This window comes from Pituophis catenifer, unplaced genomic scaffold (assembly GCF_029215685.1).
Source record: "Pituophis catenifer annectens isolate HBS135680 unplaced genomic scaffold, rPitCat1.0.hap2 SCAF_7, whole genome shotgun sequence".
NCBI classification, from domain to species: Eukaryota; Metazoa; Chordata; class Lepidosauria; order Squamata; family Colubridae; genus Pituophis; species Pituophis catenifer.
The window spans coordinates 88,621,756-88,645,430 of NW_027256887.1; the positions used below are offsets into that span (position 1 = coordinate 88,621,756).

Below are 23,675 nucleotides of genomic sequence, written 5' to 3' on the forward strand. Positions count from 1 at the left end.
CCGCTTGCTATCCATAGCGGCCAATCCCCAGCGCTGGGATTATCTGGCCGGGGCGGGGGGCGCGTGGCAAAGAAACTTCGCCCCATCATCCCTTACTTGTCGATGGGTCCCGGGGCGCGCAGGCATTCCTGGCGGTCCTTCCTCCTGACGTGGGGCGAGGGGCGGGGGCGGGGGGCGAGGGGCTGGCGGAGCCTTTTAAAACACCCCTCCTTCGTCCCGGACCTTCCACTTTTGAATGAGCTCGCCTGCGCCTTCGGCCGGTGGACGCCCAGCAAACCAAAGCCCGAGCCGAGCCGTGAGACCAGAAGGGGACCCCCTGCCCGCCCCCTCCTCTTCAGAGTCCCGAAGACAAAGAGGACCCCACCCCGGCCCAATTCAACCCAACGCCGCTCCTCCGGGTGCTGAAATTCTTACGCTTTTTGGGGCAACTCTTTTTTGCGGGGAAAAAAAGTTTTTTGCGGAGTTTCGAGAACCGGGAGAGGCAAGAAAGCGGACCCCCCCCCCCAAAAAAAAACAAAAAACTCCCCCACGCCAGCCAGCCAGCCAGCCAAGCCAGGCCAAGGGGGCTGACCGCTTTCACTTTTGAGCACTTTCACTCTTAAGCCGGACACTTTCCCTCCCGTCTCCGGTGCCTCTTTGCGTTTTTCCTTTTTCTCCTTCTTCGCTTTCCCGCAGCAAGTTCGGCTCGCGCGCAGCCCCCCGCCGACCCCCGCCGGGATTGCCGGAACCCCGCCGCCATGAACAGCAACAGCTACTACGAGCAGCCCCCCCAGGGCTACTACCAGCCGGGCGAGGAACCCCAACAAGAGGAGATGCCGGCCACGGAGAAGGACCTGGCCGAAGACGCGCCCTGGAAGAAGATCCAACAGAACACCTTCACCCGCTGGTGTAACGAGCACCTGAAGTGCATGCACAAGCGCATCGGCGACCTGCAGAAGGACCTGAGCGACGGGCTGAAGCTGATCGGCCTCCTGGAGGTGCTCAGCCAGAAGAAGATGTACCGCAAGTACCACGCGCGCCCCAACTTCAGGCAGATGAAGCTGGAGAACGTGTCGGTGGCGCTGGAGTTCCTGGACCGGGAGCACATCAAGCTGGTCTCCATTGGTGAGTCTTCCCCCCCTCCCCGCCTCCCCCCACCCCCAGGGATCGGGAAAAGGGGGGCAGCGCCGCTGGGTTTGTCTCAGCCTGTTTCAGGGCTAGGGTGGGTCGGAGGGGGAGCCAGGCAGGAGGGACGGGAGCGAGGAAGGAGTTTGGGGGGGAGCTGGTAGAGAAAGGGGGCTGTGCCCAAGACAGGAGGGTCACTGAATCCGGAATGGCCAACTTAGCACGGTTTGCCATGGCCATTTAGCCACGCCAATTCAACTTGGTCAATCTGCCATGGCCAATTCACCATGGCCAACTCAACATGGCCAACTCAACATGGCCAACTCAACATGGCCACCTCATCGTGGCCAACTTACCACGGTCAACTTGCCACAGGATGACTCGCCGTGGAACAATTCGCCAATTCAATTTCATTCTTTAAAATAATTTTTGAAGAATTGTTTTAATCTTGATCGTTCACATTGTCTTTTATCCCTCCTCTTGTATCCTTTCTTTACTGACTTTATTCTACCCTTTCTTTGATATTAGTGTAACTCGTTCCGTGGCGAGTTGGCCGTAGTGAGTTGTCTAGCAACAAATTGGCGAGTTTGGCTGTGGCCAGTTGTCCTAGACCCCACTGAGTCACCCAGGAAGGGGAGTTATGGGAGGGGGACAACCTCGGGGTCTGGTGGCAGGGACCACTGACTGGGCTTGTGTGGGTGTGTGGTGCCAGCTCAGGAGGTGTTGATGTGATTGGGGTATGGGGGCTCTGGAGGGTTTGATAAGACCGGGGGGGGGGGGTTGTATGGATGCCCACCTGGACTGTCCCTCTCATGCTGACTTGAAGTGGGTCCCAGATTCGGCTGGTTGTGTGAAGGGGGCCTGCCCCACGATGGGGCTGGGTGGGGAGCACTCAGTTGGGTTTGTGTGGGTATCTGATGTTGTGTAGCAGGGTCAGCGAGAAGTCCAGCTCAGGAGGTGTTGATGTGATGAGCCATTGTGGGTGCCAAACCTGTCTGCCCCTCCCATGCTGACCTCGAATGGGTCTATGTTTTCTGTAAACCCAAGTTCGACTGGTTGTGTGAAGGCGGCCTTCTCAGAAAGGAGGACTGCCCTGGGGATGGGAGGGGGGGGTTTGAAGAGTTCTCGCCGGATCAATGGTGTGATTGGACAGGTAATCCTGGACTGACAGTGCTTCATTTAGTGACCATTTGAAGTTACAATGGCATTGAAACGACCGTCGTTCACACTTACGACCATGGCAGCATCCCAGGGTGACCTGATCCAAATTCAGATGCGTGGCACAACTGACTCATATTTACGACGGTTGTTGTGTCCCCGGGGTCACGCGATCCCCTTTATGTCCACGGGGAAGCCCGACCGACTGAACAACCATGGGGCTGAGAAAGAGAGAGAGAGGGAGAGAGAGAGAGGGAGAGAAAGAGAGAGAGAGAGAGAGGGAGAGAAAGAGAGAAAGAAAGAGAGAGAGGGAGAGAGAGAGAGGGAGAGGGAGAGAGAGAGAGAGGGAGAGAAAGAGAGAGAGAGAGGGAGAGAAAGAGAGAGAGAGACAGAGAGAGAGAGAGAGAGAGGGAGAGAGAGGGAGAGAGAGAGAGAGACCCTTTGCCCGAAGAGCCCTAGATGAGATGCTGGGATTCTCTTTGGGCCTCCAGCTGTCCCTCTGGCAGCTGTTCTCGGACAACCTCTGACCGGGTGCCAGGTTCCCAGGTTACACAGAATGCCTCTTAGTCATGGCTGAAATGTGTCCGTGGGCAGAGCCTCTCGGGAGGCAACGGGGGCTCTTGATGGGTGCTGGCAGCTGGAGATGCCGAGTCCTTGGGCCGCCAGCTTGAAAGGAGGTTGGTGGGAAATGCCTCTGGCTTCGGCTCAACCACGCAGGGAGACGTTTGCAAAGGTGGCTCCTGTCCCAGAGGAGGGACTGGCGTGGGGTCCTTGGGGCTCTCTCTGACCTGGGTGGTTTTCTTGTAGACGTTTCCTGGCCCGAGTAGGGAACAACATCAGTGCTAGAAGGGAGTGGGAGAGGAGGAGGAGGAGGAGGAGGAGAAGAATTATGGGGTCCTTAGTGCTCTCTGAGCTTGGTTTTTTTCTTGCAGACGTTTCATGGCCCAACTAGGTATCATCATCAGTGCTAGAAGGAGAGTGGGGTTTGCAGAGAGGAGGTGGAAGAGGAAGGGGAGGACTATGGAGTCTTTGGTTCTCTCTGTGCTTTGTTATTTGTTGCAGACGTTTCATGACCCAACAGGGGAACATCATCAGTGCTAGAAGTAAGGGATTTTGCAGGGAGGAGGAGGAAGGGAGTGTGTCCACAGACAGGGTCAAAAACCACGAAGATGGAAGCCGCCACGGTCTGATCAAAGATGCATCCCACCTGTGACACCCATACAAATAAGGATACTAGTTGGGCGGCCTACAAATTTAATCAATGTATTAAAATGTGCAGAGGGCTTTGATTGACTGGAGATTAACCAGAGACAGGGAGTCCTTGACGTGTGCAAGCCACAAACGAGGATGTTGGTTAGTTTGGGATTCAGAGTGCTGGCTGCATCCAGATCCTAGGTTAATTCGACGGGTTAAGCCAGGTTGTGAAAATGCGACTCAGGCGGCTCGGAGTTTGCAAAACCTCCTGATGCTTGTTGTGGGTCTGTATCAAAAGAGATAGAATAGAAGAATAATGGAGTCGAGAGGGACCTTGGAGGTCTTCTAGTCCAACCCCCTGCTTAGGCAGGAAACCCTACACCACTTCAGATGAATGGTTGTCCAATGTCTTCTTAAAAACTTCCAGTGTTGGAGCATTCACAACTTCTGGAGGCAAGGAGTTCCACCGATGAATTGTTCTAATTGTCGGGAAATTTCTCCTTAGTTCTAAGTTGCTTCTCTCCTTGATTAGTTTCCACCCATTGCTTCTTGTCCATTGCTTTGGAGAATAGCTTGACTCCCTCTTCTTTGAGGCAGCCCCTGAGATATTGGGACACTGCTGTCATGTCTCCCTTAGTCCTTCTTTTCCAGCCAATTCCAGCAACGGTTCTTTGTATGTTTTAGCCTCCAGTCCCCAAATTGTCTTTGTTGCTCTTCTCTGCAGTCTTTCTAGACTGCAGGGATCCCCAAACTTGGCAGCTTTAAGACTTGTGGACTTCAGCTCCCAGAATTCTCCAGCTGGGAATTCTGGGAGCTGAAGTCTACAAGTCTTAAAGCTGCCAAGTTCGAAGACCTCTCTGTTCTAGAGTTTCAACATCTTTTTTTTTACATTTGGATGTTTTTCCAACCCATCCACCCTAATTTCTCCAGGGGGGAAACGACCTTACATTTGTACCAAAATGAAGCTACTTGCAATCCAGAGCTAAGGTTGCTCGAGAAAGGGTCGAGCTTTTTTTTGCTGGCTACTTTTGAGAAGTTCTGCTCAACTGACATCGGAGCAAAACTTGCCAAGGGTTCTGTTTTACGCTGTGTTATTTCTAAAATCCTCCCGTTCCAACAACAGTCGGTCGGTGGGATGAAAGCATCCAAGGCTTTTTTTTTTTTAAAAAAAACACTAAGCTGGAGGCGTCCAGGAAACAGGATGCAAAATTTTCCTCCTTCGTTTCTCTTCTTTTTCATTTCACATTCCTGATTCATTGTTTCCCCCCCCCCCCACTTTTAAAACCCACAACAGACAATTTGAACCCTGAATAGGTTTCGTTGTGGGGCAAATTGGATGGGGGTGTCTGTTACTTTAACTCAGGGGTCCCCAAACTTGGCAGCTTTAAGACTTGTGGACTTCAACTTCCAGAATTCTCCAGCCAGCATAGCTGGCTGGAGAATTCTGGGAGTTGAAGTCCACAAGTCTTAAAGCTGCCAAGTTTGAAGACCTCTGCTTTAACTCGAGGGAGGTATAGGTAGTCCTTGAGTTACAACAATTTGCTTAGTGATGGTTCAAAGTTACAACAGCCTAAAAGTTACAACACTTAACGACCGTTGCAGCATTCCTGTGGTCGCGTGATCAGAATCCACACTCTTGGTAGCTGTCTCATATTTTATGACGGCCGCAGTGTCCCGGAGGTCACGTGATCCCATTTTGCAACCAACAAAATCAACAGGGAAGCCAGGTTCACTCAACAACCCTGTGATTCACTTAACGACTTAGCAGCAAGGAAGGTCATAAAACTGACTGAACCATTTGTCTTACTTAGCAGCGGCAATGTTGGGATCAATTGTCGTCGTACGTTGAGGAATGCCTGCATCAGCCTCCTGTCCCAGTCAGTCTGTGTGTCTCGATTTTTTTGCAAAAAAAAATTGCGCCACCTTATAGGAGATGACCAGACGGAGCCCGAGAGAGTGGTCGAACGTGTCCTTTGGACACAGCCACGGTCATAAATATGAATCAGTTGCCAAGCATCTGAATTTTGATCATGTCATCATGGGAATGTAGCAGCCCTTGTTAAGGGTGAAAAACAGTCCTAAATCACTTATTTTAGTGCTGTTGCACCTTTGAACCGTCACTAAACAAACCGTTGTAAGTTGAGGACTACCTGTATAAAATTAAGAACCATCCTGTAGGAGATGACAAGGCTGAACCTGAGGGAGGGGTCAAATGGGTCATAAATCATGAATCCCTGGGTGCCCGCAAGAAATCTAAGTCGAGCCCACCTTGAATGCCTTTCTTATCTCCTGCTCATTTTCCCTTAACAGTCAGTTGGCCAGATTCTTGTAGAGAGCATAAGCTTGTAATAAATCTTTATACTCATTTGAGCGGCCTGTATCTCCTGATTTCCCAGGTGCTTGACAAAACCATGGAGATGTTAGCCTTAGGAAAGTGAGTTATTTTTTTAGGGGTAATTAGCGGTAGTCCTCGACTTACGACAGTTCATTTAGCGACCGTTCAAAGTTACAATGGCAGTGAAAAAAGTGATTTATGACCGTTTTCCATGTGGTCACGTGGTATCCCCGTGTTTTACATTCGGATGCTTGGCAACTGACTCATACTTATGATGGTTGCAGTGTCCCGGGATCACGTGATCCCCTTTTGTGACCTTTTTTTTTTTTTTTAATTTGATTTATATGCCGCCCTTCTTCGGAGACTCAGGGCGGCTTACAATGCATTAAGCAATAGCCTTCATACTTTTGTATATTTATATAAAGTCAGCTTTTGACTATCAACGTCAATGGGGAAGGCAGATTCACTTAGCAACCGCGTCACTAACTTGCTGATGGCAGGGGTTCACTTAACCACTGTGGCTGCAAAGGTCGTAAAATGGGCCAAAACTCATTTGTCTTGATTAGCAACGGAAATTATGGGCTCAATTGTGGTCACACGTCGAGGACTACCTGCATTTATGACGATTGCAGTGCCCTGGGGTCATGGACAAGCGAAGTCAATGGGGAAGCCAGGTTCCCTTAACAACGATGTTACTAACTTGGTGATGGCAGGAGTTCACTTAACAACCGTGGCAAGAAAGGTCGTTAAATGGGGGCATAACTCACTTAACAACTGTCTTGATTAGCAATGGAAATTTGGATCTCAATTGTGGCCATATGTCGAGGGCTACTTATATTTATTTCAAATATTTATATAGCCTCCTTTCGTTCAGCCAAGTCTTACGTTGGGACCGGAATTTCCGTCGCTAAGCGAGGCAATTATTGAAATGAGTTTTGTCCAGTTTTATGACCTTTTCTGTCAGGGTTGTTGGGAATTGGCTGGGAAGATGACAAATCACTGCAGGATGCTGCAACTGTTCTAAGTGCAAGAACCCAAAATCACCTTTTTCGGTGTGACCGTCCCTGCAACAGTGGCTAAATAAATGATGGAAAATCAAAGTTTACCCGTCTCCTAACAACTTATAAAATAGCTTATGCAATTCCAGGCAAAAGCTGGATTCTTCTCTGGGTTCAAAGATGTATAAACAGAGGTGTAGAATCAAAATCACGTGAAGTATTAGTAATGATTTATAAAAGTAAGGCCACACCTGGAATCCTGCATCCACTTTTAGTCACCACATTACAGAAAAGATGTTGAGAGTTTGGAAAAAGTGTAGAGAGGAGCAACTAAGATAATTAAAGGCCTGGAGACTAAACATACGAAGAACGGTTGCAGGATTTGGGTTTGGCCAGTCTAGAGAAAAGAAGGACTGGGTGGGACATGATAGCAGAATTCCAGTATTTGAGGGGCTGCCCCTAAGAAAAGGGGGTCAATTTATTCTCCAAAGCCCCTGAAGGCAGGAGAAGAAGCAACGGATGGAAACTCATCAAGGAGAAAAGCAACCTGGCCTGATTAAATAAAACAAATTAAAGAATTAAATGGAAAGATTAGAGGTTGAAAGATAGTATTATTACCCTGTTTTCCCCAAAATAAGACATCCCCCTGATAAGCCCAGTCGGGCTTTTGAGCGCATGGCAATAAGGCTAAGCACTTATTTCAGGCTTCCAAAAAAATATAAGACAGGGTCTCATTTTCGGGGAAACACGGTATGCATGCTTAAACAATGTTGTAATTGGCATTAGAATGACGCATTGAAATATTGAATAATTAAATAATGAAGGTTTATATCTTCCTACAAATAGGGGTATTCATACTAGGAGTATATAAGCTTAATCCATGTAACAAACATTATTGATATTAGTATTGTTATTTGTATCAAAATGAACGATACCCAGATGCCACACTCTTCATGTATGGATGTTGTTGTATATATAAAAATAAAATTAAGAAATATATAACAAAAAAAAAAAAAAAAAAAGGAGAGAAGCAACCTGGAATTAAGGAGAAACTTCCTAACAGCGAGGACAATTAACCAGTGGAACAGCTGGCCACCAGAAGTAATGGGTGCTTCATCACTGGACAAATAGGAGAGGGTCTCCTGCTTGAGGAGAGGGCTGGAATAGAAGACCTCCAAGTTCCCTTCCAACTCTGTTATTCTGTAATTCTGTAAGGGTTTCCTGCTTGAGGAGCGGGCTGGACTAGGTGACCTCCAAGGTCCCTCCCGACTCTGTTTTTCTGTTCTGTTAACAAAACAACTTGCCTTCAGAAGTTGTGGCTGCTTCATCGCTGGAGGCTTTTAAGAAGAGATTGGACAGTCACTTGTTTGAAATGGCCATAGGGTCTCCTGCTTATTTATTTATTTAAATTTTTATACCGCCCTTCTCCCAAAGGACTCAGGGCGGTGTACAGCCACGTTAAAACAACATATACCCATAAAATTTTAAAAAACAGTTTAAAATATATTAAAAATTTGGCCCTTATATTAAAAGCTACAAACACCCAATTTAAAATTCATTTTCTAAGCCAGTCCGGCCCGTTGGAACAAAAGAGTCTTTAAGGGCACGCCGAAAGGTACGTAGGTCGGGGATCATGCGAATCTCCGGGGGCCATTCATTCCTTGGTAGTACAAGGGTTTAAGGCACCCTGTTATTAAGCTGCTTAAGACCAGCTGCCTGCAATTACTGCAGGGTTCGAATCTCCCCAGGCTCAAGGTTGACTCAGCCTTCCATCCTTTCTAAGGTAGGTAAATTGAGGACCCGGATTGTGGGGGCAATAAGCTGACTTTGTATAAATATACAAAAGGATGAAGGCTATTGCTGAGCACATTGTAAGCCGCCCTGAGTCTTCGGAGAAGGGCGGCATATAAATCAAATTAAAATAAAATAAAATAAATTCCAGAGGGCACTGAGCAGAGGGATGGATTAGAAGACCTCCGAGGTCCCTCCCAACTCCCTCCTGATTCTGATTCAGTGGGAAAGAGAAGCTGGTGTCAAACCAGAGAGATTTGCCTCTCTGGGGGAGGATTGACTTCCTTCCAGGCTCCGTGAGAGAGACGAGCCTCTTCTCCTGGAGACGCTTCGGATTCCACCGCGCTCCATCAAAAATCTTTTTGTGTGCTCATTGTCTATTTTTGGGCATGGATTCCTCACTCGGCCCTCCTGGACGGGCAGCGGGGAGATTCCTGACCAGCTTCGGCTGCAGACTTGCTGGCCTTTACAAGCAACCGAGTCCTTGCAGGAAGGAAACAACGGAGCTGGAAGGGACCTCGGAGGTCTTCTAGTCCGACCCACTGCTCGAGCAGGAGACGCTGCACCATTTCAGACACACGGTTGTCCGATCTCTTCTGGAAAACCTCCAGGGATGGAGCGGCCACAACTTCTAGTGGCAAGCTGTTCCGCTGGTTAATTGCTCTCACTGTCTGGAAATGTCTCCTTCATTCTAGGTTCAAACTCAGTTTCTCCTGGGATTGAATCCAAGTAATCACACAGCTAGCCCGAGGGAGTCAGAGCCCCCCCTCCCCATATCTATGGGGCAGATCCTAAGCACAGAGAGTGTGTGTGGGGGGGGGGGAGCCCAGCCAGAAGCCCCGAATGCCAGAAATGTCTCTCCAGCCCAAATTTGCTTTCAGCTGTTCGGACGCTCCACCCACTCTTGTCTTGATGGAACCACAATTTGGACAGGTGGGATAACTCGGTGGGGGGGGGAGAGAAGGGGGGCATTCCTGCATCTGAAGGTCTCAACCCCCGCTTCCCCCCCCCCGGCTGGGTTTAACCCGGGATCTTTTGGTGGTGGCGGTGGGGAGAACGAATGCCATCTGCTCCGACCCCTTTCGGAGTGGGCTTTGACGAAAACTGTCCACGCTGCGCAGAGGCCCATTTCTTAAGCGCTGGAGTTGTGTTCATTTTCAGGTTTTTTTTCCCCGTTTTATGTTTTTACAGCTGGTCCTCGACTTACAACGGTCCTTTTAGCGACCGTTCCAAGTTGCAAGATCACTGGGAGAAGGGACTTACGGCTGTTTTTTTCACACTTACAACCGTTGGGCCGTCACGTGATCAAAATTCAGACCTTTTAACGTTGAACCTTCATGAATACGCACCCTAACCCTGCTGAGTTTTGATCACAAGAATGTTTGCAACGGTCCTAAGCAGGGGTGGGCTTCCAAAATGTTAGCAAAGGGTTCTCTGCCCAGTTGTTGGGTGGGCGTGGCCATGGTAGGCGTGGCCTAGTCAGTCTCCTGCACCACGTCGGGAGGGGGGCGTTTTTTGCCCTCCCCGGGTTCCAGAGCCTTTCCTCAAGCCTCTGGGAGGGTGAAAATGACGGCCGTGGCCAGCGGGGCTTTTTATCAGGTCCGCCTGATTCGCCAGTTGCGTCCCTTTCTGGATCGGGACTCCTTATGCACAGTCACTCAGGCGCTCGTCACTTCCCGCCTGGACTACTGCAATGCTCTCTACATGGGGCTCCCCTTGAGGAGTACCCGGAGGCTCCAACTGGTGCAGAATGCAGCTGCGCGGGGGATTATGGGAGCGAGGGGGTGCTCCCATGTGACACCTCTCCTGCGTGAGCTGCATTGGCTTCCAGTGGTCTTCCGGGTGCGCTTCAAGGTGTTGGTTACCACCTTTAAAGCGCTCCATGGCATCGGACCTGCGGGACCGCCTTCTGCCGCCGATAGCCTCCCACCGACCAGTACGCTCCCACAGAGAGGGACTCCTCAGGGTGCCGTCAGCCAGGCAGTGTCCACTGGTGACCCCCCAGGGGGAGGGCCTTCTCTGTGGCAGCTCCTGCCCTCTGGAACGATTTGCCCCCGGAGATACGAAGGATATCGGATCTCTGGGTCTTTCGCCGTGCCCTAAAAACTTTTCTTTTCCATCAAGCAGGGCTGGCGTGAACCCCCCCCCCCTTTTTAATTTTTTTAGTTTTTTTAGCTTTAATCTGTCAATGGGTTTTAATTCAAATTGTTTTAAATTTGGGCCAAAGTATGTAATTCTTTTAATAATTTTAAATTTTGTATTGGTATGTGTTTTAGTTCTGGCTGTGCACCGCCCTGAGTCCACTAGGAGAAGGGTGGTATACAAATTGAAATAAATAAATAAATAAATAAATAAAACAGCCTTCCCAGGCTCTGGAGGCCCTCTGGGAGGGTGAAAATGGCCTCCCCAGACTCTGAAGGCCTTCTTCCCGAATTTCTGGTACGCCTTTTGCCCTCTCCGAGCCTCCGTGCGCGCCCTGCACTTATCTGCATCCAAAACGGGCCGCGTGGGGACTCCTGGGAGGGACGGGGGTGCGGTGTGAGGGGCCAGCCAGGAGTGGGATTTGGGGGGGTTCTTCGAACTGCACAGAATCTTAGCTAGAGGTTCTCCCGAACCCCTACGAACCCCCAGCAGTCCATCCTGTTGGTCCTAAGTGTGAGAAGCTGTCATAAGTCACTTTCTCAAGGGCCGTTGTAACATTGATTGGTCACTAAACGAATGCTTGAAGGTCGAGGATTAAACTGTAATCCTCTGTAAATCAAAGACATTTTGATTTTATTTATTTATTTATTTTATCTAATTTCCACGCCGCCCCCCCGACCCCCGCCCTCTCTCACTACCAGGGTTGCAATAAGATCGACGGCCGAATAAAACGACGATGCGACGACAACGCGAAAATGTCAGGCGTTAAGCAGCTAAAAAAAGGAAAAGGGATTTTTTTAAAAAACAGCCCCAGATAAATAAAAATAAAACTTCCAAGAGTCGAGAGACACCCCTGTCCCGTCAAACTTTTGTAGACTTGTAGATGATGGAGCGGCAAAGAATATTGGAGAAATACAATATAAATATAAGAGAAAATTAGCTCCTTTTAAAATCCAGGCACCAGCAAAGAAAAACAAACAAACAATCAAAAACCACAGCAGTTGATTGACAAAAATGTTCTGGAAGATTTGGGGGGGGGGGTTTGCCAGTCATGTGACCAAACAGAAAACACCCCTTAATACCCTTAAAAGGAAGGCAGCTTTGCTATTTTGGGATTCAGGAGCTGAAGGATCAGATGTTGGGAGACAGAATTTAGGGGGGGGGGGGTCATTGGGGAAGGAAAAAAAAATAGCCGACCCTTGTGGGAAAAAAGGAATTCTTTGGACCTTGGCCCAAGAATATATTTTTTTTTCCCGAACAAGATTTATTTAATTTTTCTTTTACATACATATTTTATGAATAGAGTCTTGACCGGATCACATCATACACAATTTATAACATCATTATATATTAATTTTTATAATCTGTTCCAATCTTTTTTGTTTTTTCCAAATACAATCTACATATTTCAATTTCCACCATAATGTTCTTTTTTTTTTTTAACGATCCTTTTTTTTCTCCCCAAAATTTTTTTATTTTTAAACAAACAAAACATAAAACATCCTTCATCCATTACAATTTCAAGCAGCGTGTCGATCGGTTAGAAATCCCTTGTGCTTCTTCCCCATAGTCATATTTTACTAATGATCTAATTTCTCATATTATCAACCTGATATATTTATTTATTTATTTATTTATTAATTAAATTTCTATACCGCCCTTCTCCAAATAGGACTCAGGGCGGTGCACAGCCAAGATAAAAACAAAGCATACAAAATTTAAGAACAGTATTAAAATAATTAAATATTTTGGCCGAAATTAAGATAACCCAATTTAAAATCAATTTAAAATTTAACTCAGGCCAGCCCAGCTTGTTGAAATAAATAGGTTTTCAGGGCCTGACGAAAAATCCGGAGGTCTGTTATTATACGTAACTCTGGGGGAAGGTTGTTCCAGAGGGTGGGCGCCGTCACAGAGAAGGCTCTCCCCCTGGGGGTCGCCAGCCGACATTGTCTGGCGGACGGCACCCTGAGGAGGCCCACTCTGTGCGAGTGTACTGGCCGGTGGGAGGCTATTGGTGGCAGAAGGTGGTCTCGTAAATACCCCGGCCCTAAGCCATGGAGCGCTTTAAAGGTGGTCACCAACACCTTGAAGCGCACCCGGAAGACCACTGGGAGCCAGTGCAGCTCGCGCAGGAGAGGTGTCACATGGGAGCGCCTCGTCGCCCCCATAATCCCCCGCGCGGCCGCGTTCTGGACCAGCTGGAGCCTCCGGGTGCACCCCAGGGGGAGCCCCATGTAGAGAGCGTTGCAGTAGTCCAGGCGGGAAATGACTAGTGCCTGAGTGACTGTGCGTAGAGAGTCCCGATCTAGAAAGGGGCGCAGCTGGCGTATCAGGCGAACCTGATAAAAAGCCCCCCTGGCCACGGCCGTCAAATGATCTTCTAAAGACAGCCGTGCGTCCAGGAGGACGCCCAAGTTGCGAGCGATATATATCTTTATATCCTTATTCTCATTTATCATTTATTCAACAATGACATTATCATTCCAAAATATATATATATATATTCACATATTATATTCTAACATTTATTTTACATTTCATATTTCATTTCCATGTTTTATTATCTAGCCATAATATTCTTTTTCCCTACTTTTTAAAATCTTATCTTAATCTCTTCTTAATACGTAATGTATAAACAATATCACCAACCGCCCTTCAAGTCCTAATTTCTTCGTATGACTTCAATTAACTGTCTTATTTCTCCATTTTTTTTAATCGGTTTTAAATGGGATTTTAAATATGGGGTTTTATAAATTGGGCCTATTATTTAATAATTTTAATAATTTTAAAATTTTGTCTGTCTTTGTGTTTTTAATTAGGCTGTACACCGCCCTGAGTCCTTCGGGAGAAGGGCGGTATGGAAATAAAATTAATAAATAAATAAAATAAATAAATTTATAAATTATATTTCTCAAGACCCCCATCACTTTTTTAGCTATAAACATCTTAGTCACTTTTTACTTTGAAACCCTTTAACTTAATTGACCTTCTTCCACATTTTATCTTACCTTGACTCAAGAATCGATCCCTGACCAGAAAGGTTTTGTGTAGCACCCCAATAATGTGGGTTAATCATCTGACGAGCTTGCATTGATTCGGGTGCCAATTTAATTCTTTCGCTCCTGGCATTCTACAGCCCCCAACTCAATTGTTGATTATTTTTAACGGAGGGGTGTTCAGTCTTGGCCATTTTAAGAGTGGTGGACTTCGGACAACCTCGTCTGGTACCTTTTTTTTTTTTTTATCTCAATAGAATCTGTCAATTCTCCATCTATCATTACTTTTGCTGTTTGTTTATGCTATATGGCTTCTAATTTATTTATTTATTATTTATTTATTAATCAAATTTCTATACCGCCCTACTCCCGAAGGACTCAGGGCGGTGAACCACCAAGATAAAATACAGATAATCCAAATATTAAAAAAATCCCTTAAAATTATTAAATATTTCGGCCGAAACACAGATTAAAACACCCAATTTATAAAATCACAAATTAAAAAATTTAAAAAATTTAAAAGAGGGGAGTTAGGCCAGGCCAGCTTGCTGAAATAGAATTGTTTGAATAAATGGAATAAATAAATAAACAAACAAACAAACAAATAAATAAATAAATAAATAAATAAATAAATAAATGAGGATAATGATATAAAGATATATATATCAGGCTGAAAATATGAGAAATTAGTAAAATATGAATATGGGGAAGAAGCACAAAGGATTTGTAACCGATCGAACAACCTGTTTGCAATTGTAATGGATGTTTTATGTTTTGTTTGTTTAAAAAAAAAAAAAAGCGGTGGACTTCAATTCCCAGAATCCCCCGGCCTGCCTGCTTGCCTGCTTTATTTATTTATTTATTTATTTATTTATTTATTTTTAAAAAATAATTTTTATTGATTTTACAACAACAACAAAGGCAGTCAGATGGAAGAGGAGTTTTGACTAAGTTGTGCCAAGTTTGTGATTCTATTCCTGAGTTGGACTAGAAGATCTCCAAGGTCCCTTCCAGCCTCACGATTCTATGATCCCTCCTTCTTTCTTCACCCCCCCCAGGAGAAAAGGATCAGAGACCGTGTGTGTGTGTGTGTGTGTGTGTGTGTGTGTGTGTGTCCCCTTTTGGAAGGGCAAGGACCTGTATTTTGATTTTCTCTTTGGTTTTAACCAATTTGGGGATTATTCTCCTTGTTTTGAGATGGGCGGCTGTAAAATTAGAATAAATAAATATCTATATACACTGCTCAAAAAAATAAAGGGAAGGCAAGCAGAAGACATCCGAGATCTGAATGAATGAAATAGCCTTATTAAATACGTTGTTCGTTACATACAGTAGTTTTGTGTTCCCCTTAGTTGTTTGAGCAGTGTATAAACTACTGTTATGTAACAAACAAAGTATTTAATAAGGCTATTTCATTCATTCAGATCTCGGATGTCTTCTGCTTGCCTTCCCTTTATTTTTTTGAGCAATGTATATAGATATACAGGTAGTCCACAATTTACAACTGTTTGTGTAATGACGGTTCAAAGTTACAACAGCACTGAAAAAAAGTCACTTACGACTATTTTTCACACTTATGACCATTGCAGCATCCCCTTGGTCATGTGAGCAAAATTCAAACTCTTAGCAACTGGCAGGTACTTATGACAGTTGCAGAGGTCATGTCTTCACCATTTGTGCCCTGACAAGCAAAGTCAGTGGGGAAGCGAGGTTTACTTAACAACTGTGTTACTCACTTAACAATACAACAATTCGCTTAACAGCTGTGGCAAGGAAGGTCGTAAAATGGAGCAAACCTCTCACTGCTTCTCGGAAAATCACGGAAAATTTTGGGCTCAATTGCGGTCGTAAGACAAGGACTACCTGTATTCGCCACCCGGAATCAGTTCGTTTGAGATTGGCAGGTGTAGAAACGGAATTAAGAAATAAAAAGAAATAGATTTTGTCAGAAGAATCATTTGGGCTTCCAATGTGAGTTGGGGCTGCATAAATAAAAATTAAGAATAAATAAAAATGAAATCCACACAGCCGTGAGGACAGAAAAAAAATATTTATGCCTAAAAGCAAAATAATAATTTGCTTTTAGGGGCCTGCTGCAGAGAAACGGGGCTGCAAAGAAACAGGGTACAGCAGCAGATTTTTTATAGGGGAGCTTGTCCTGGGGGGCCGAAGTGTCTATGTGCTGATTGTGGGGTGACACCTGAGGTGTGTGTGTTTGTGTTTGGGTGTGTAGGTATGTTTATTTTTGTGAACACGCAGTTCCTCTCTAGGAGACCTAATTTCATTCACTCTGTTCGTATTTGCAGACCTTATCCTTTGATATGTAGATTGGGTCCAGGTTAACTTTTTTTTAAAAAAAAGTTTTTATTTTTATTTCTCATAAACACATTTACATGTACAGTCATTTATCCATCATTTTTCATTCATCTTTTCTTTTAACTTTCATTTTTCATTTTTACTTTTTCGGGGCTGCTCTTTTACCCTTTACCTTCACTCCAACTTTTCTTCTCCTCCCCTTCTCTTCCTTCCTGTTTCTCCTCCTACTTCCTTCGTTCTTCCTCTCCTTCTCTTTCCTACTTCCCCTTCCCTTCCCCCACTCCTCTCTTCTTCTCTCCTTCTAACCTTCTCCTCTGCTCCTCTTTCCCATCCCTTTTCTTTCTCTCCTTTCCCCTTTCTTCTCTCTCCTCTTTCCTCTCTCCTCCTTTCCTCTCTCTCTACTCCTTCCCCTCTCTCCTGTTGTTCAGTTCAACAGGAACAGTTCAACCTTTTCAGTTCAATCTAAAGTGGTATTCGAGCAGCCCCAATTTTCTAATTATCTTTATTCTCAGTTCCTCTCTAGGAGACCTAATTTCATTCACTCTGTTCGTATTTGCAGACCTTATCCTTTGATATGTGGATTGGGTCCAGGGTAATTTATTGTGGGGGTTTGAGGGCCTTTGCTCATTTTAGTGGATTAATTTAGCTCCCGCTCAATTGTCAACGATCTATGGGAGAGACCCTGAGTCCCAGACTTTGGTGAATTCCGTTTAAATATTTTTAAGGAGAAGATGGAAACTCGGCAGAAAGAATAAAATAATTTTCGGATAGGAAGCTTCTCACAACAGATTCATTTAACAGCGGTGCCAATCCAGAGGGGCCGAAATGCTCCGGCCACGCTTTGCGGCCAGCAATCAGAGCAGGGATATTGTCCTGTTAGGGATTAACTGTCCTGCCGGCTGATCCTAGGAGACAATCAGTGGCGTGTTCGTTTCATGAGACCAAAATGGAAAGTGAGATCCGTCCTGCACTCAGCCTCCATATATGTATGTGTGTGTGTGTTTAATATTTTTAAGGGAAGATGGAACATCCCACCCCCCCAAACCTCTATTTAGGGGGTGGCTGGTGATTTTTTTTTGCCTCCGGCTGCAGATTTTAACTCTGTGGTCCAGGAAACTCTAAGAAACTCAGAGAGTTACAGACCCAAACTATTTTTTTTATAATACTCTTTTTTTTATACTTTTATACTTTTTTTTTTAATCCAAATTTCTTTTTTTTTTGTTATGCAAAGTTTTTTTGCATAATGCATTTTTATGCAGACTTTTTTTGTTAAGCCAAACAACTTTTTTCATGCAGAGTTTATATATATATATATAAGTCTTAAGTCTGACAACAGACAACACAAAATGTCCGACAAAGCCTGAAAGTGGTGATTTGAGATATCACCCCACTATGGCTATATAAACATCTTGAGCTACGTAGGAAAAAAACCCTGACTAGAAAAGTATTATATATATATATATATATGCAAAAAATTAAAATCTCGGGTGTTTTCCCACGTCATTGTAAATAAGTTGGTGATTTTAACCAGGATTTTAAATATTTAAATAACCAACTTATTTACAATGACGCGGGAAAACACCCGAGATTTTAATTTTTTGCATATGCATACCCGCGATAACTTAAGAAGACATCTATATCTATATCTATATATCTATAATACTGCTGGATAAGGCTTTGGTAAGGCCACTTTTGGAATAGTTGCATCCAAATATTCCCCAAAAAAAGATGTTCAGACTCTGGAAAGAGTGCAGAGAAGAGCAACCGAGATGGTTAGGCGAAATAATTAAAATTTATTTGGAGAACAATGTAATGAGTTGTAGAAGAAGGGGTTCGGTCAATAGTCTCTTCAGAAAATATGTATTGTTTGTTTGCTTATGTGTTTGTTTTAAAAAAATAAAAAAACTTTTTTTTTTTAAAAAAAAAGATGGTTAGGAGATCGGAGGATATTTTATTATTTATTTTATTTTATTAGTCCAATTTGTATGCCGCCCTTCTCCGTAGACTCAGGGCGGCTTACAAAGCATTATAGCAATAGCCTGCATACTTTTTTTTGTACATACCTGCTTATTAGGGCTTTTGGCTCCCCCTAAGCAGTGTTGTTCTATACAAAGTCGGCTTATTGCCCCCACAATCCGGGTCCTCAATTTACTTACCTCGAAAGGATGGAAGGCTGAGTCAACCTTGAGCCTGGTGAGATTCGAACTTGCACTAATTGCAGGCAGCTGGCAGCTAAGTGCTAGCACTTAACAGCACTTTAGTCCGCTGCACCACCGAGGCACATACGAAGAACGGTTGCAGGAATTGGGGATGTCTAATCCAGTAAAAAGGACCAGGGGTGACATGGATAGCAGTCTTCCAAAATTTGAGGGGCTGCCCCAAAGAAGGCGGGGAGGTCAACCTATTTTCCAAAAAACAGAAGGCAGGACAAGAAACAATGGATGGAAACTAATCAAGGAGAGAAGCAACGTAGAATTAAGGAGAAACTTCCTAACAGTGAGAACAATTAACCAGTGGAATGACTTGCCACCAGAAGTTGGCAAGGAGGTTGGACTAGAAGACCTCCAAGGACCCTTCCAGCTCGGTTATTCTCTAGTTTTGGAAAACGGATAGCTCTTTGCAAATGTTTGCTTCCAAAGCAAACATTAATCATACACGTATGAATTCTTTTTTTTTTTTTTTTCGGATAAGGGAAGAAAAACTTCGGGAAAAAGCAACTTAACTTGGTTGCTGCTTTGGCATTTCTCCTGAATTTTAAAATGTGCGGAAACGTCGCTTCTGTCAAAAGACTTTAGAGTGTGTGTTGTTGTGTGTAAGAGGAGAAGAAGAAAACTCTTCCTGCTGGTTTTTCCATGTCCCTCCACATTTCTAGCTCTGTCACTTCAGGTAGTCCTCAACGTACGACCAGAATTGAGCCCCTTCGCATTTCCGCTGTTAAGCGAGACAGTTGTTAAGTGAACCACTGCAGTTGTTACGTTAGTTGCAAGGTTCTTAAGCGAATCTGGCTTCTCCGTTGACTTGGCTTGTCCGAAGGTCGCCAAAGGGGATCATGACCCCCTTTGTGACCGTCATAAATACGAGTCACTTGCCGAGCGTCCAAAATTTGGATCACGTGACCACGGGGACGCTGCAGGGCTCTTAAGTGTAAAAACAGTCCTCTTTTTTTTCAGTCCCGTTGTAACTTTGAACGGTCACTAAACGAACAAGTCGAGCACCGCCGGTGCGGCTCCTTGAACGACCGCGGTGATCCGCTTAATGACGGTGGCGAGAAAGGCACGCGTGAAACGGGGCAAAACTCACTGAACGACCGTCTCGCTTAGCCACGGGATCATTGGGCTCGAATTGTGGTCGTAAGTCGAGGACCACCTGGCCTTGATTGATTCGATAAGACAGGGCAATCGAAACATGCGTACACACGGAGGTGAAGGGGAAGGTGGCCAGGAATCATGCATCAAAATGGAGATCGGAGGGCCGTCTCGGCTGCTGCACCCACAATTTCGTGCAGGGGTCCCTCTGGGGCCGTCGTATCTGGTGGGCGCCAGGTTGGGGAAGACGGACCCTGCGCACAGGAGGCCTGGCTGGGCCGCTGCTGCAGCTCAGCTGATCTCCCCGGAGAGCCGAGAGGCGGCTCGACTTTCCCTGGCTCTTGCAGCCGCTTGACCTCAGTGCTCAGCTATGAGGGGTGGTGCGTGCCTTTGTGTGTGTGTGTGTGTAGTTGTGTGTGCCTGCAGAGAGGAAGGGGAGGAGGAAGGAGGCTTCTCAGAGTAACCGAATTGCTCCTTGCTGGTTTTTTCCCTGCCTGTTCCCTTGGAGAGAAACTTGTTTTTTGCGTGGGAATCTTCAACAGGCGTTGATCCGGACAGTTTCTTGCTGATCTTGGAAGATGTTTGTTTATTTATTTATTTATTTATTTATTTATTTATTTATTTATTTATTTATTATATTTCTATACCGCCTTTCTCCCGTAGGACTCAAGGCGGTGTACAGCCAAGAAAAATATAGATACACAAACATCATAAAATTGCTAATTAAAATTATTATTATAACATAGTTTATAAAAAAAAAAGAAAGTTTAGAAACTTTCCCCCTTTCCCTCCCACCCCCACAACAATCCCGCTGCGTACAGGTGGTCCTCGAACCGACGACCGCAACGGAGCCCCCAATTTCCGTGGCTAAGTGAGTTTGGCCTCGTTGTATATGACTTTTCATGTTGCCGCCGCCGTTAAGTGAATTCCTGCAAAATGGTTCGGTTAGAAACACGGTTGTTGAGCGAATCTGACTTCCCCGTGGACTTGGTTTGCCAGAAAGGGGAAATCACGTGACCCCAGGAGGACACTGCGACCGTCATAACTCGGAGTCAGTTCCCGAGTGTCTGAATTTTGATCAGGTGACTGCGACGGTCGTAAGTGTGAAAAACGGTCATAAGTCAGTTTTTTCAGTGCCATTGTGACTAAATGAACGGTTGTAAATTGAGGCTCAACATTAGGGGCGACTGAGGCTTTGCTGCTGGGCACCCCCAAATCTAACCCACGTTTTCCCTGCTCTTGAGACTCCACCTCCCATCATCCCCTGCCACGCTTTTTTTTTTCCTTTGAAGAGGGGGAGTTTTTTTCCATCTCAGGGGTCTTGGCAGCTGCAATCCCCCCCAAGGCTTTCATGCCTGCGCAGAGCCCTGGAATTTGTCAAATGAAGTTATGAATCATCAAACAAACAGAAAATGCTTTTTTGAATTACGGGCCAAACTCCTTCAGGCTTCGGATTGGAGTCTGCCAGTGACCTTTTTCCAGGGAAGTCCGGCTTTCGGGCCCTTCTTCCTGGTGCTTTTGGGTGCGCAGGGTAACCTCTGAGGATGTGCAGAGTGTTTCCCTTTTGTGCTACCCTTTGCAAAGCTTCACTTTTTATACATGCAATTGGACACCGGAAGGCATCAATGGCTTTTCGGCCTTCTGTGGGTGATCCAGTCCAGGGTCAAGAAGGCCTTGTCCCCACACCTCCAATTCCCTTCTCTTCTCTTCCCTTCCTCTTCTCTCTTCTTTCTTCCCTTCCTTTCCTTTCCTTTCCTTTCCCTTCCCTTCCCTTCCCTTCCCTTCCCTTCCCTTCCCTTCCTTTCCTTTCCTTTCCTTTCCTTTCCTTTCCTTTCCTCTCCACTCCTCTCCTCTCCTCCCCTTCCCTCCCTTTCCCTTCTGTTTATTATTTCCTTTCCTTTCCTTTCCTTTCCTTTCCTTTCCTTTCCTTTCCTTTCCTTTCCTTTCCTTTCCTTTCCTTTCCTTTCCTTTCCTTTCCTTTCCTTTCCTCTGCTCTGCTCTGCTCTGCTCTGCTCTCCTCCTCTCCCCTCCCTTTCCCTTCTGTTTATTCTTTCCTTTCCTTTCCTTTCCTTTCCTTTCCTTTCCTTTCCTTTCCTTTCCTTTCCTTTCCTTCTTTTTCTTTTTTCCTTTCCTTTCCCTCCCCTTCCCTCCCTTTCCCTTCTTTTTATTCTTTCCTTTCCTTTCCTTTCCTTTCCTTTCCTTTCCTTTCCTTTCCTTTCCTTTCCTTTCCTTTCCTTTCCTTCCCTTCCCTTCCCTTCCCTTCCCTTCCCTCTTTTCCTTTCCTTTCCTTTCCTTTCCTTTCCTTTCCTTTCCTTTCCTTTCCTTTCCTTTCCTTTCCTTTCCTTTCCCTCTTCCCTCTTCCACCTTCCCTCCCCTCCCTTCCCCCTCCTCTTCCCGTAACCCCAGGATTCAGCAACAGTTCTAAATACATGCCCGTTGCCAAGTGGCCATAAACACGAGGACCAGTCTTAAAGTCACTTTTTCAATGTCCGTCGTAACCCCGAACGGTCACTCAACGAAGGTTTGTATGTCCAGGACTCCCCGTAACGAATCCAGCTGGATCTTTTCCAACCGCCCAAGCCAAAGGCTGCTCCCCTCTAGACGGGGGTCCGACTCCCCTTTGCTGCGGGGCGTGCCGGCACGAGGAACGGAGGAGGGTTACCTGTGGCATTAGCAAACCGGCTCAAAATGCATCTGGAGAAGCACAGCTGGATTTGGCCACCCTTCACAGGCTCTGCTCTCCCGTTGCTCAATGCGCTTCTGTCTTTCTTTTCTTTTTTTTTTTTTTAAAAAAAGCTGTCTAGGTTGGAGAAAAAGGAAATTTTTACTCAACACCGCCAACAGCCAAACACAATCACTGACCCCGCGTTTCTGCTGGCACCAAACCCAGACCAACACCTGTTCCCTTTCTTTGCTCCGTCCTGCTGCTCTTCCAAGCCGGACGCTCCGATCCAGCCCCCCTTTTCCTTGCCTGGACGGGCGTCCAGATTGGGAACAGCCCCCCCCCAAGCAGCTGTCCTGGCTGGGGCAGGACGTGGGCGGGAGAGGAGAAGGTTTTGCAAGGGATCAAAATCTTGTCGTTTTGGGGAGGTTGCGGAATGTGCCACAAGGCACTCGGGGGATGAGAAAGCTGCTAAAAAAAAAAAAAAAAGACATCGCAGGCGGTCCTCGACTTACAACGGTTCGTTTAGTGACCGTTCGGGTGCTGGAAATAGGGGCTTACGATCGTTGGCAAGGAAGGGAAAATCTTGTCGTCGTCTCAGATTGCAGAGTGGGTGTGCTTTGTGCGCTCAGAGGATGAGAAAGCCACTAAAAGACATCGCAGGCTGTCCCCGGCTTATAACGGTTCGTTTAGTGACCGTTCGGCGTGACGACGGCCCTGGGAAAAAGGCATTTATGGCCATTTTTCCACACTTACCATCCTTACGGCTTCTCCATGGTCACCTGGTCAAAATTAACTCGGCGACTGGCTCATATTTACGTCCCAAGGTCGTGTGACCACCTTCGGGGGACCTTCTGACGAATAACCGGACGCGTTCATTAAAAAAAGATAGTTCCTGAGCATGTGCAGAGGGCCTTTGCTGCGCCGCTGGGTGGTCCTCCCCTCTTCCCCAAAGGGCTGGTCCTGAGGTTACAGATGAGGCAATTTGCAGAAAGGATAAAATTCTTGAGAGGCTGACCTGACCCTGGGGGCCAGGAGAGGCTCCTCTGCTGCCCCCCATTGGGGGGGGGATCCCCTCTCCTCCTGGCATCCTGAGAGGCATCTGACCCTGGGAGGGGAGCGGGTGTCGCCGTGCACGGGCTGCTGCAAACATCTGTAGCCCATTTCCTTCCTGGGCTCCATCCAGAAAGCGGGCGGGGGGGCTCGCCGGCTGCTTTTTCCCCTGGTGAAGTTTGTGCGTGTGAAGGATTGTGAACGTTTGCACGCTTTGGGGAAAGGGTGACCCCCCCCTTCCTTCCTCTCTTCCCCCCCCCCTTTTTTTTTAATGGGGGGAGAAAACAAGCAAGCGGGGTGCCAAACCTCAGCTTTTGGTCTTTCAGGGAATGACTTTGGTTTGAGACTAAGGTTGGGAGTTGAAAAGGTTGGATTCCGGGAAAGCCTGCTCAGTTTGTCTGCCTGTCTCTATCATCTGTCTGTCTGTCTGTCTGTTCGTCCGTCTGTCCTCCCATCCATCCATCCATCCATCCATCCATCCATCCATCCATCCATCTATCATCTGTCTGTCTATCTATCCTCTATCCACCCACCCATCCATCTCTATCATCTACCTGCCTTTCTTTCTTTCTTTCTTCCTTCCTTTCTCTTTCTCTTTCTCTTTCCCTTTCTGTTTCT

At 46.2% G+C, this 23,675-nt stretch overlaps 1 protein-coding gene across 1 annotated transcript in view; it reads left to right on the plus strand.

Annotated features, from left to right (window-relative positions):
• The first annotated feature begins 243 nt into the window (after positions 1 to 243).
• The window catches only part of FLNC (filamin C), a 90,547-nt gene continuing 67,115 nt past the window's right edge, over positions 244 to 23,675 (plus strand). The window contains exon 1 of the mRNA XM_070947825.1: positions 244 to 1,104. Coding sequence (XP_070803926.1) covers positions 738 to 1,104 — 367 coding nt within the window. The 5' untranslated portion in view covers positions 244 to 737. The remainder of the gene's footprint in view (positions 1,105 to 23,675) is intronic.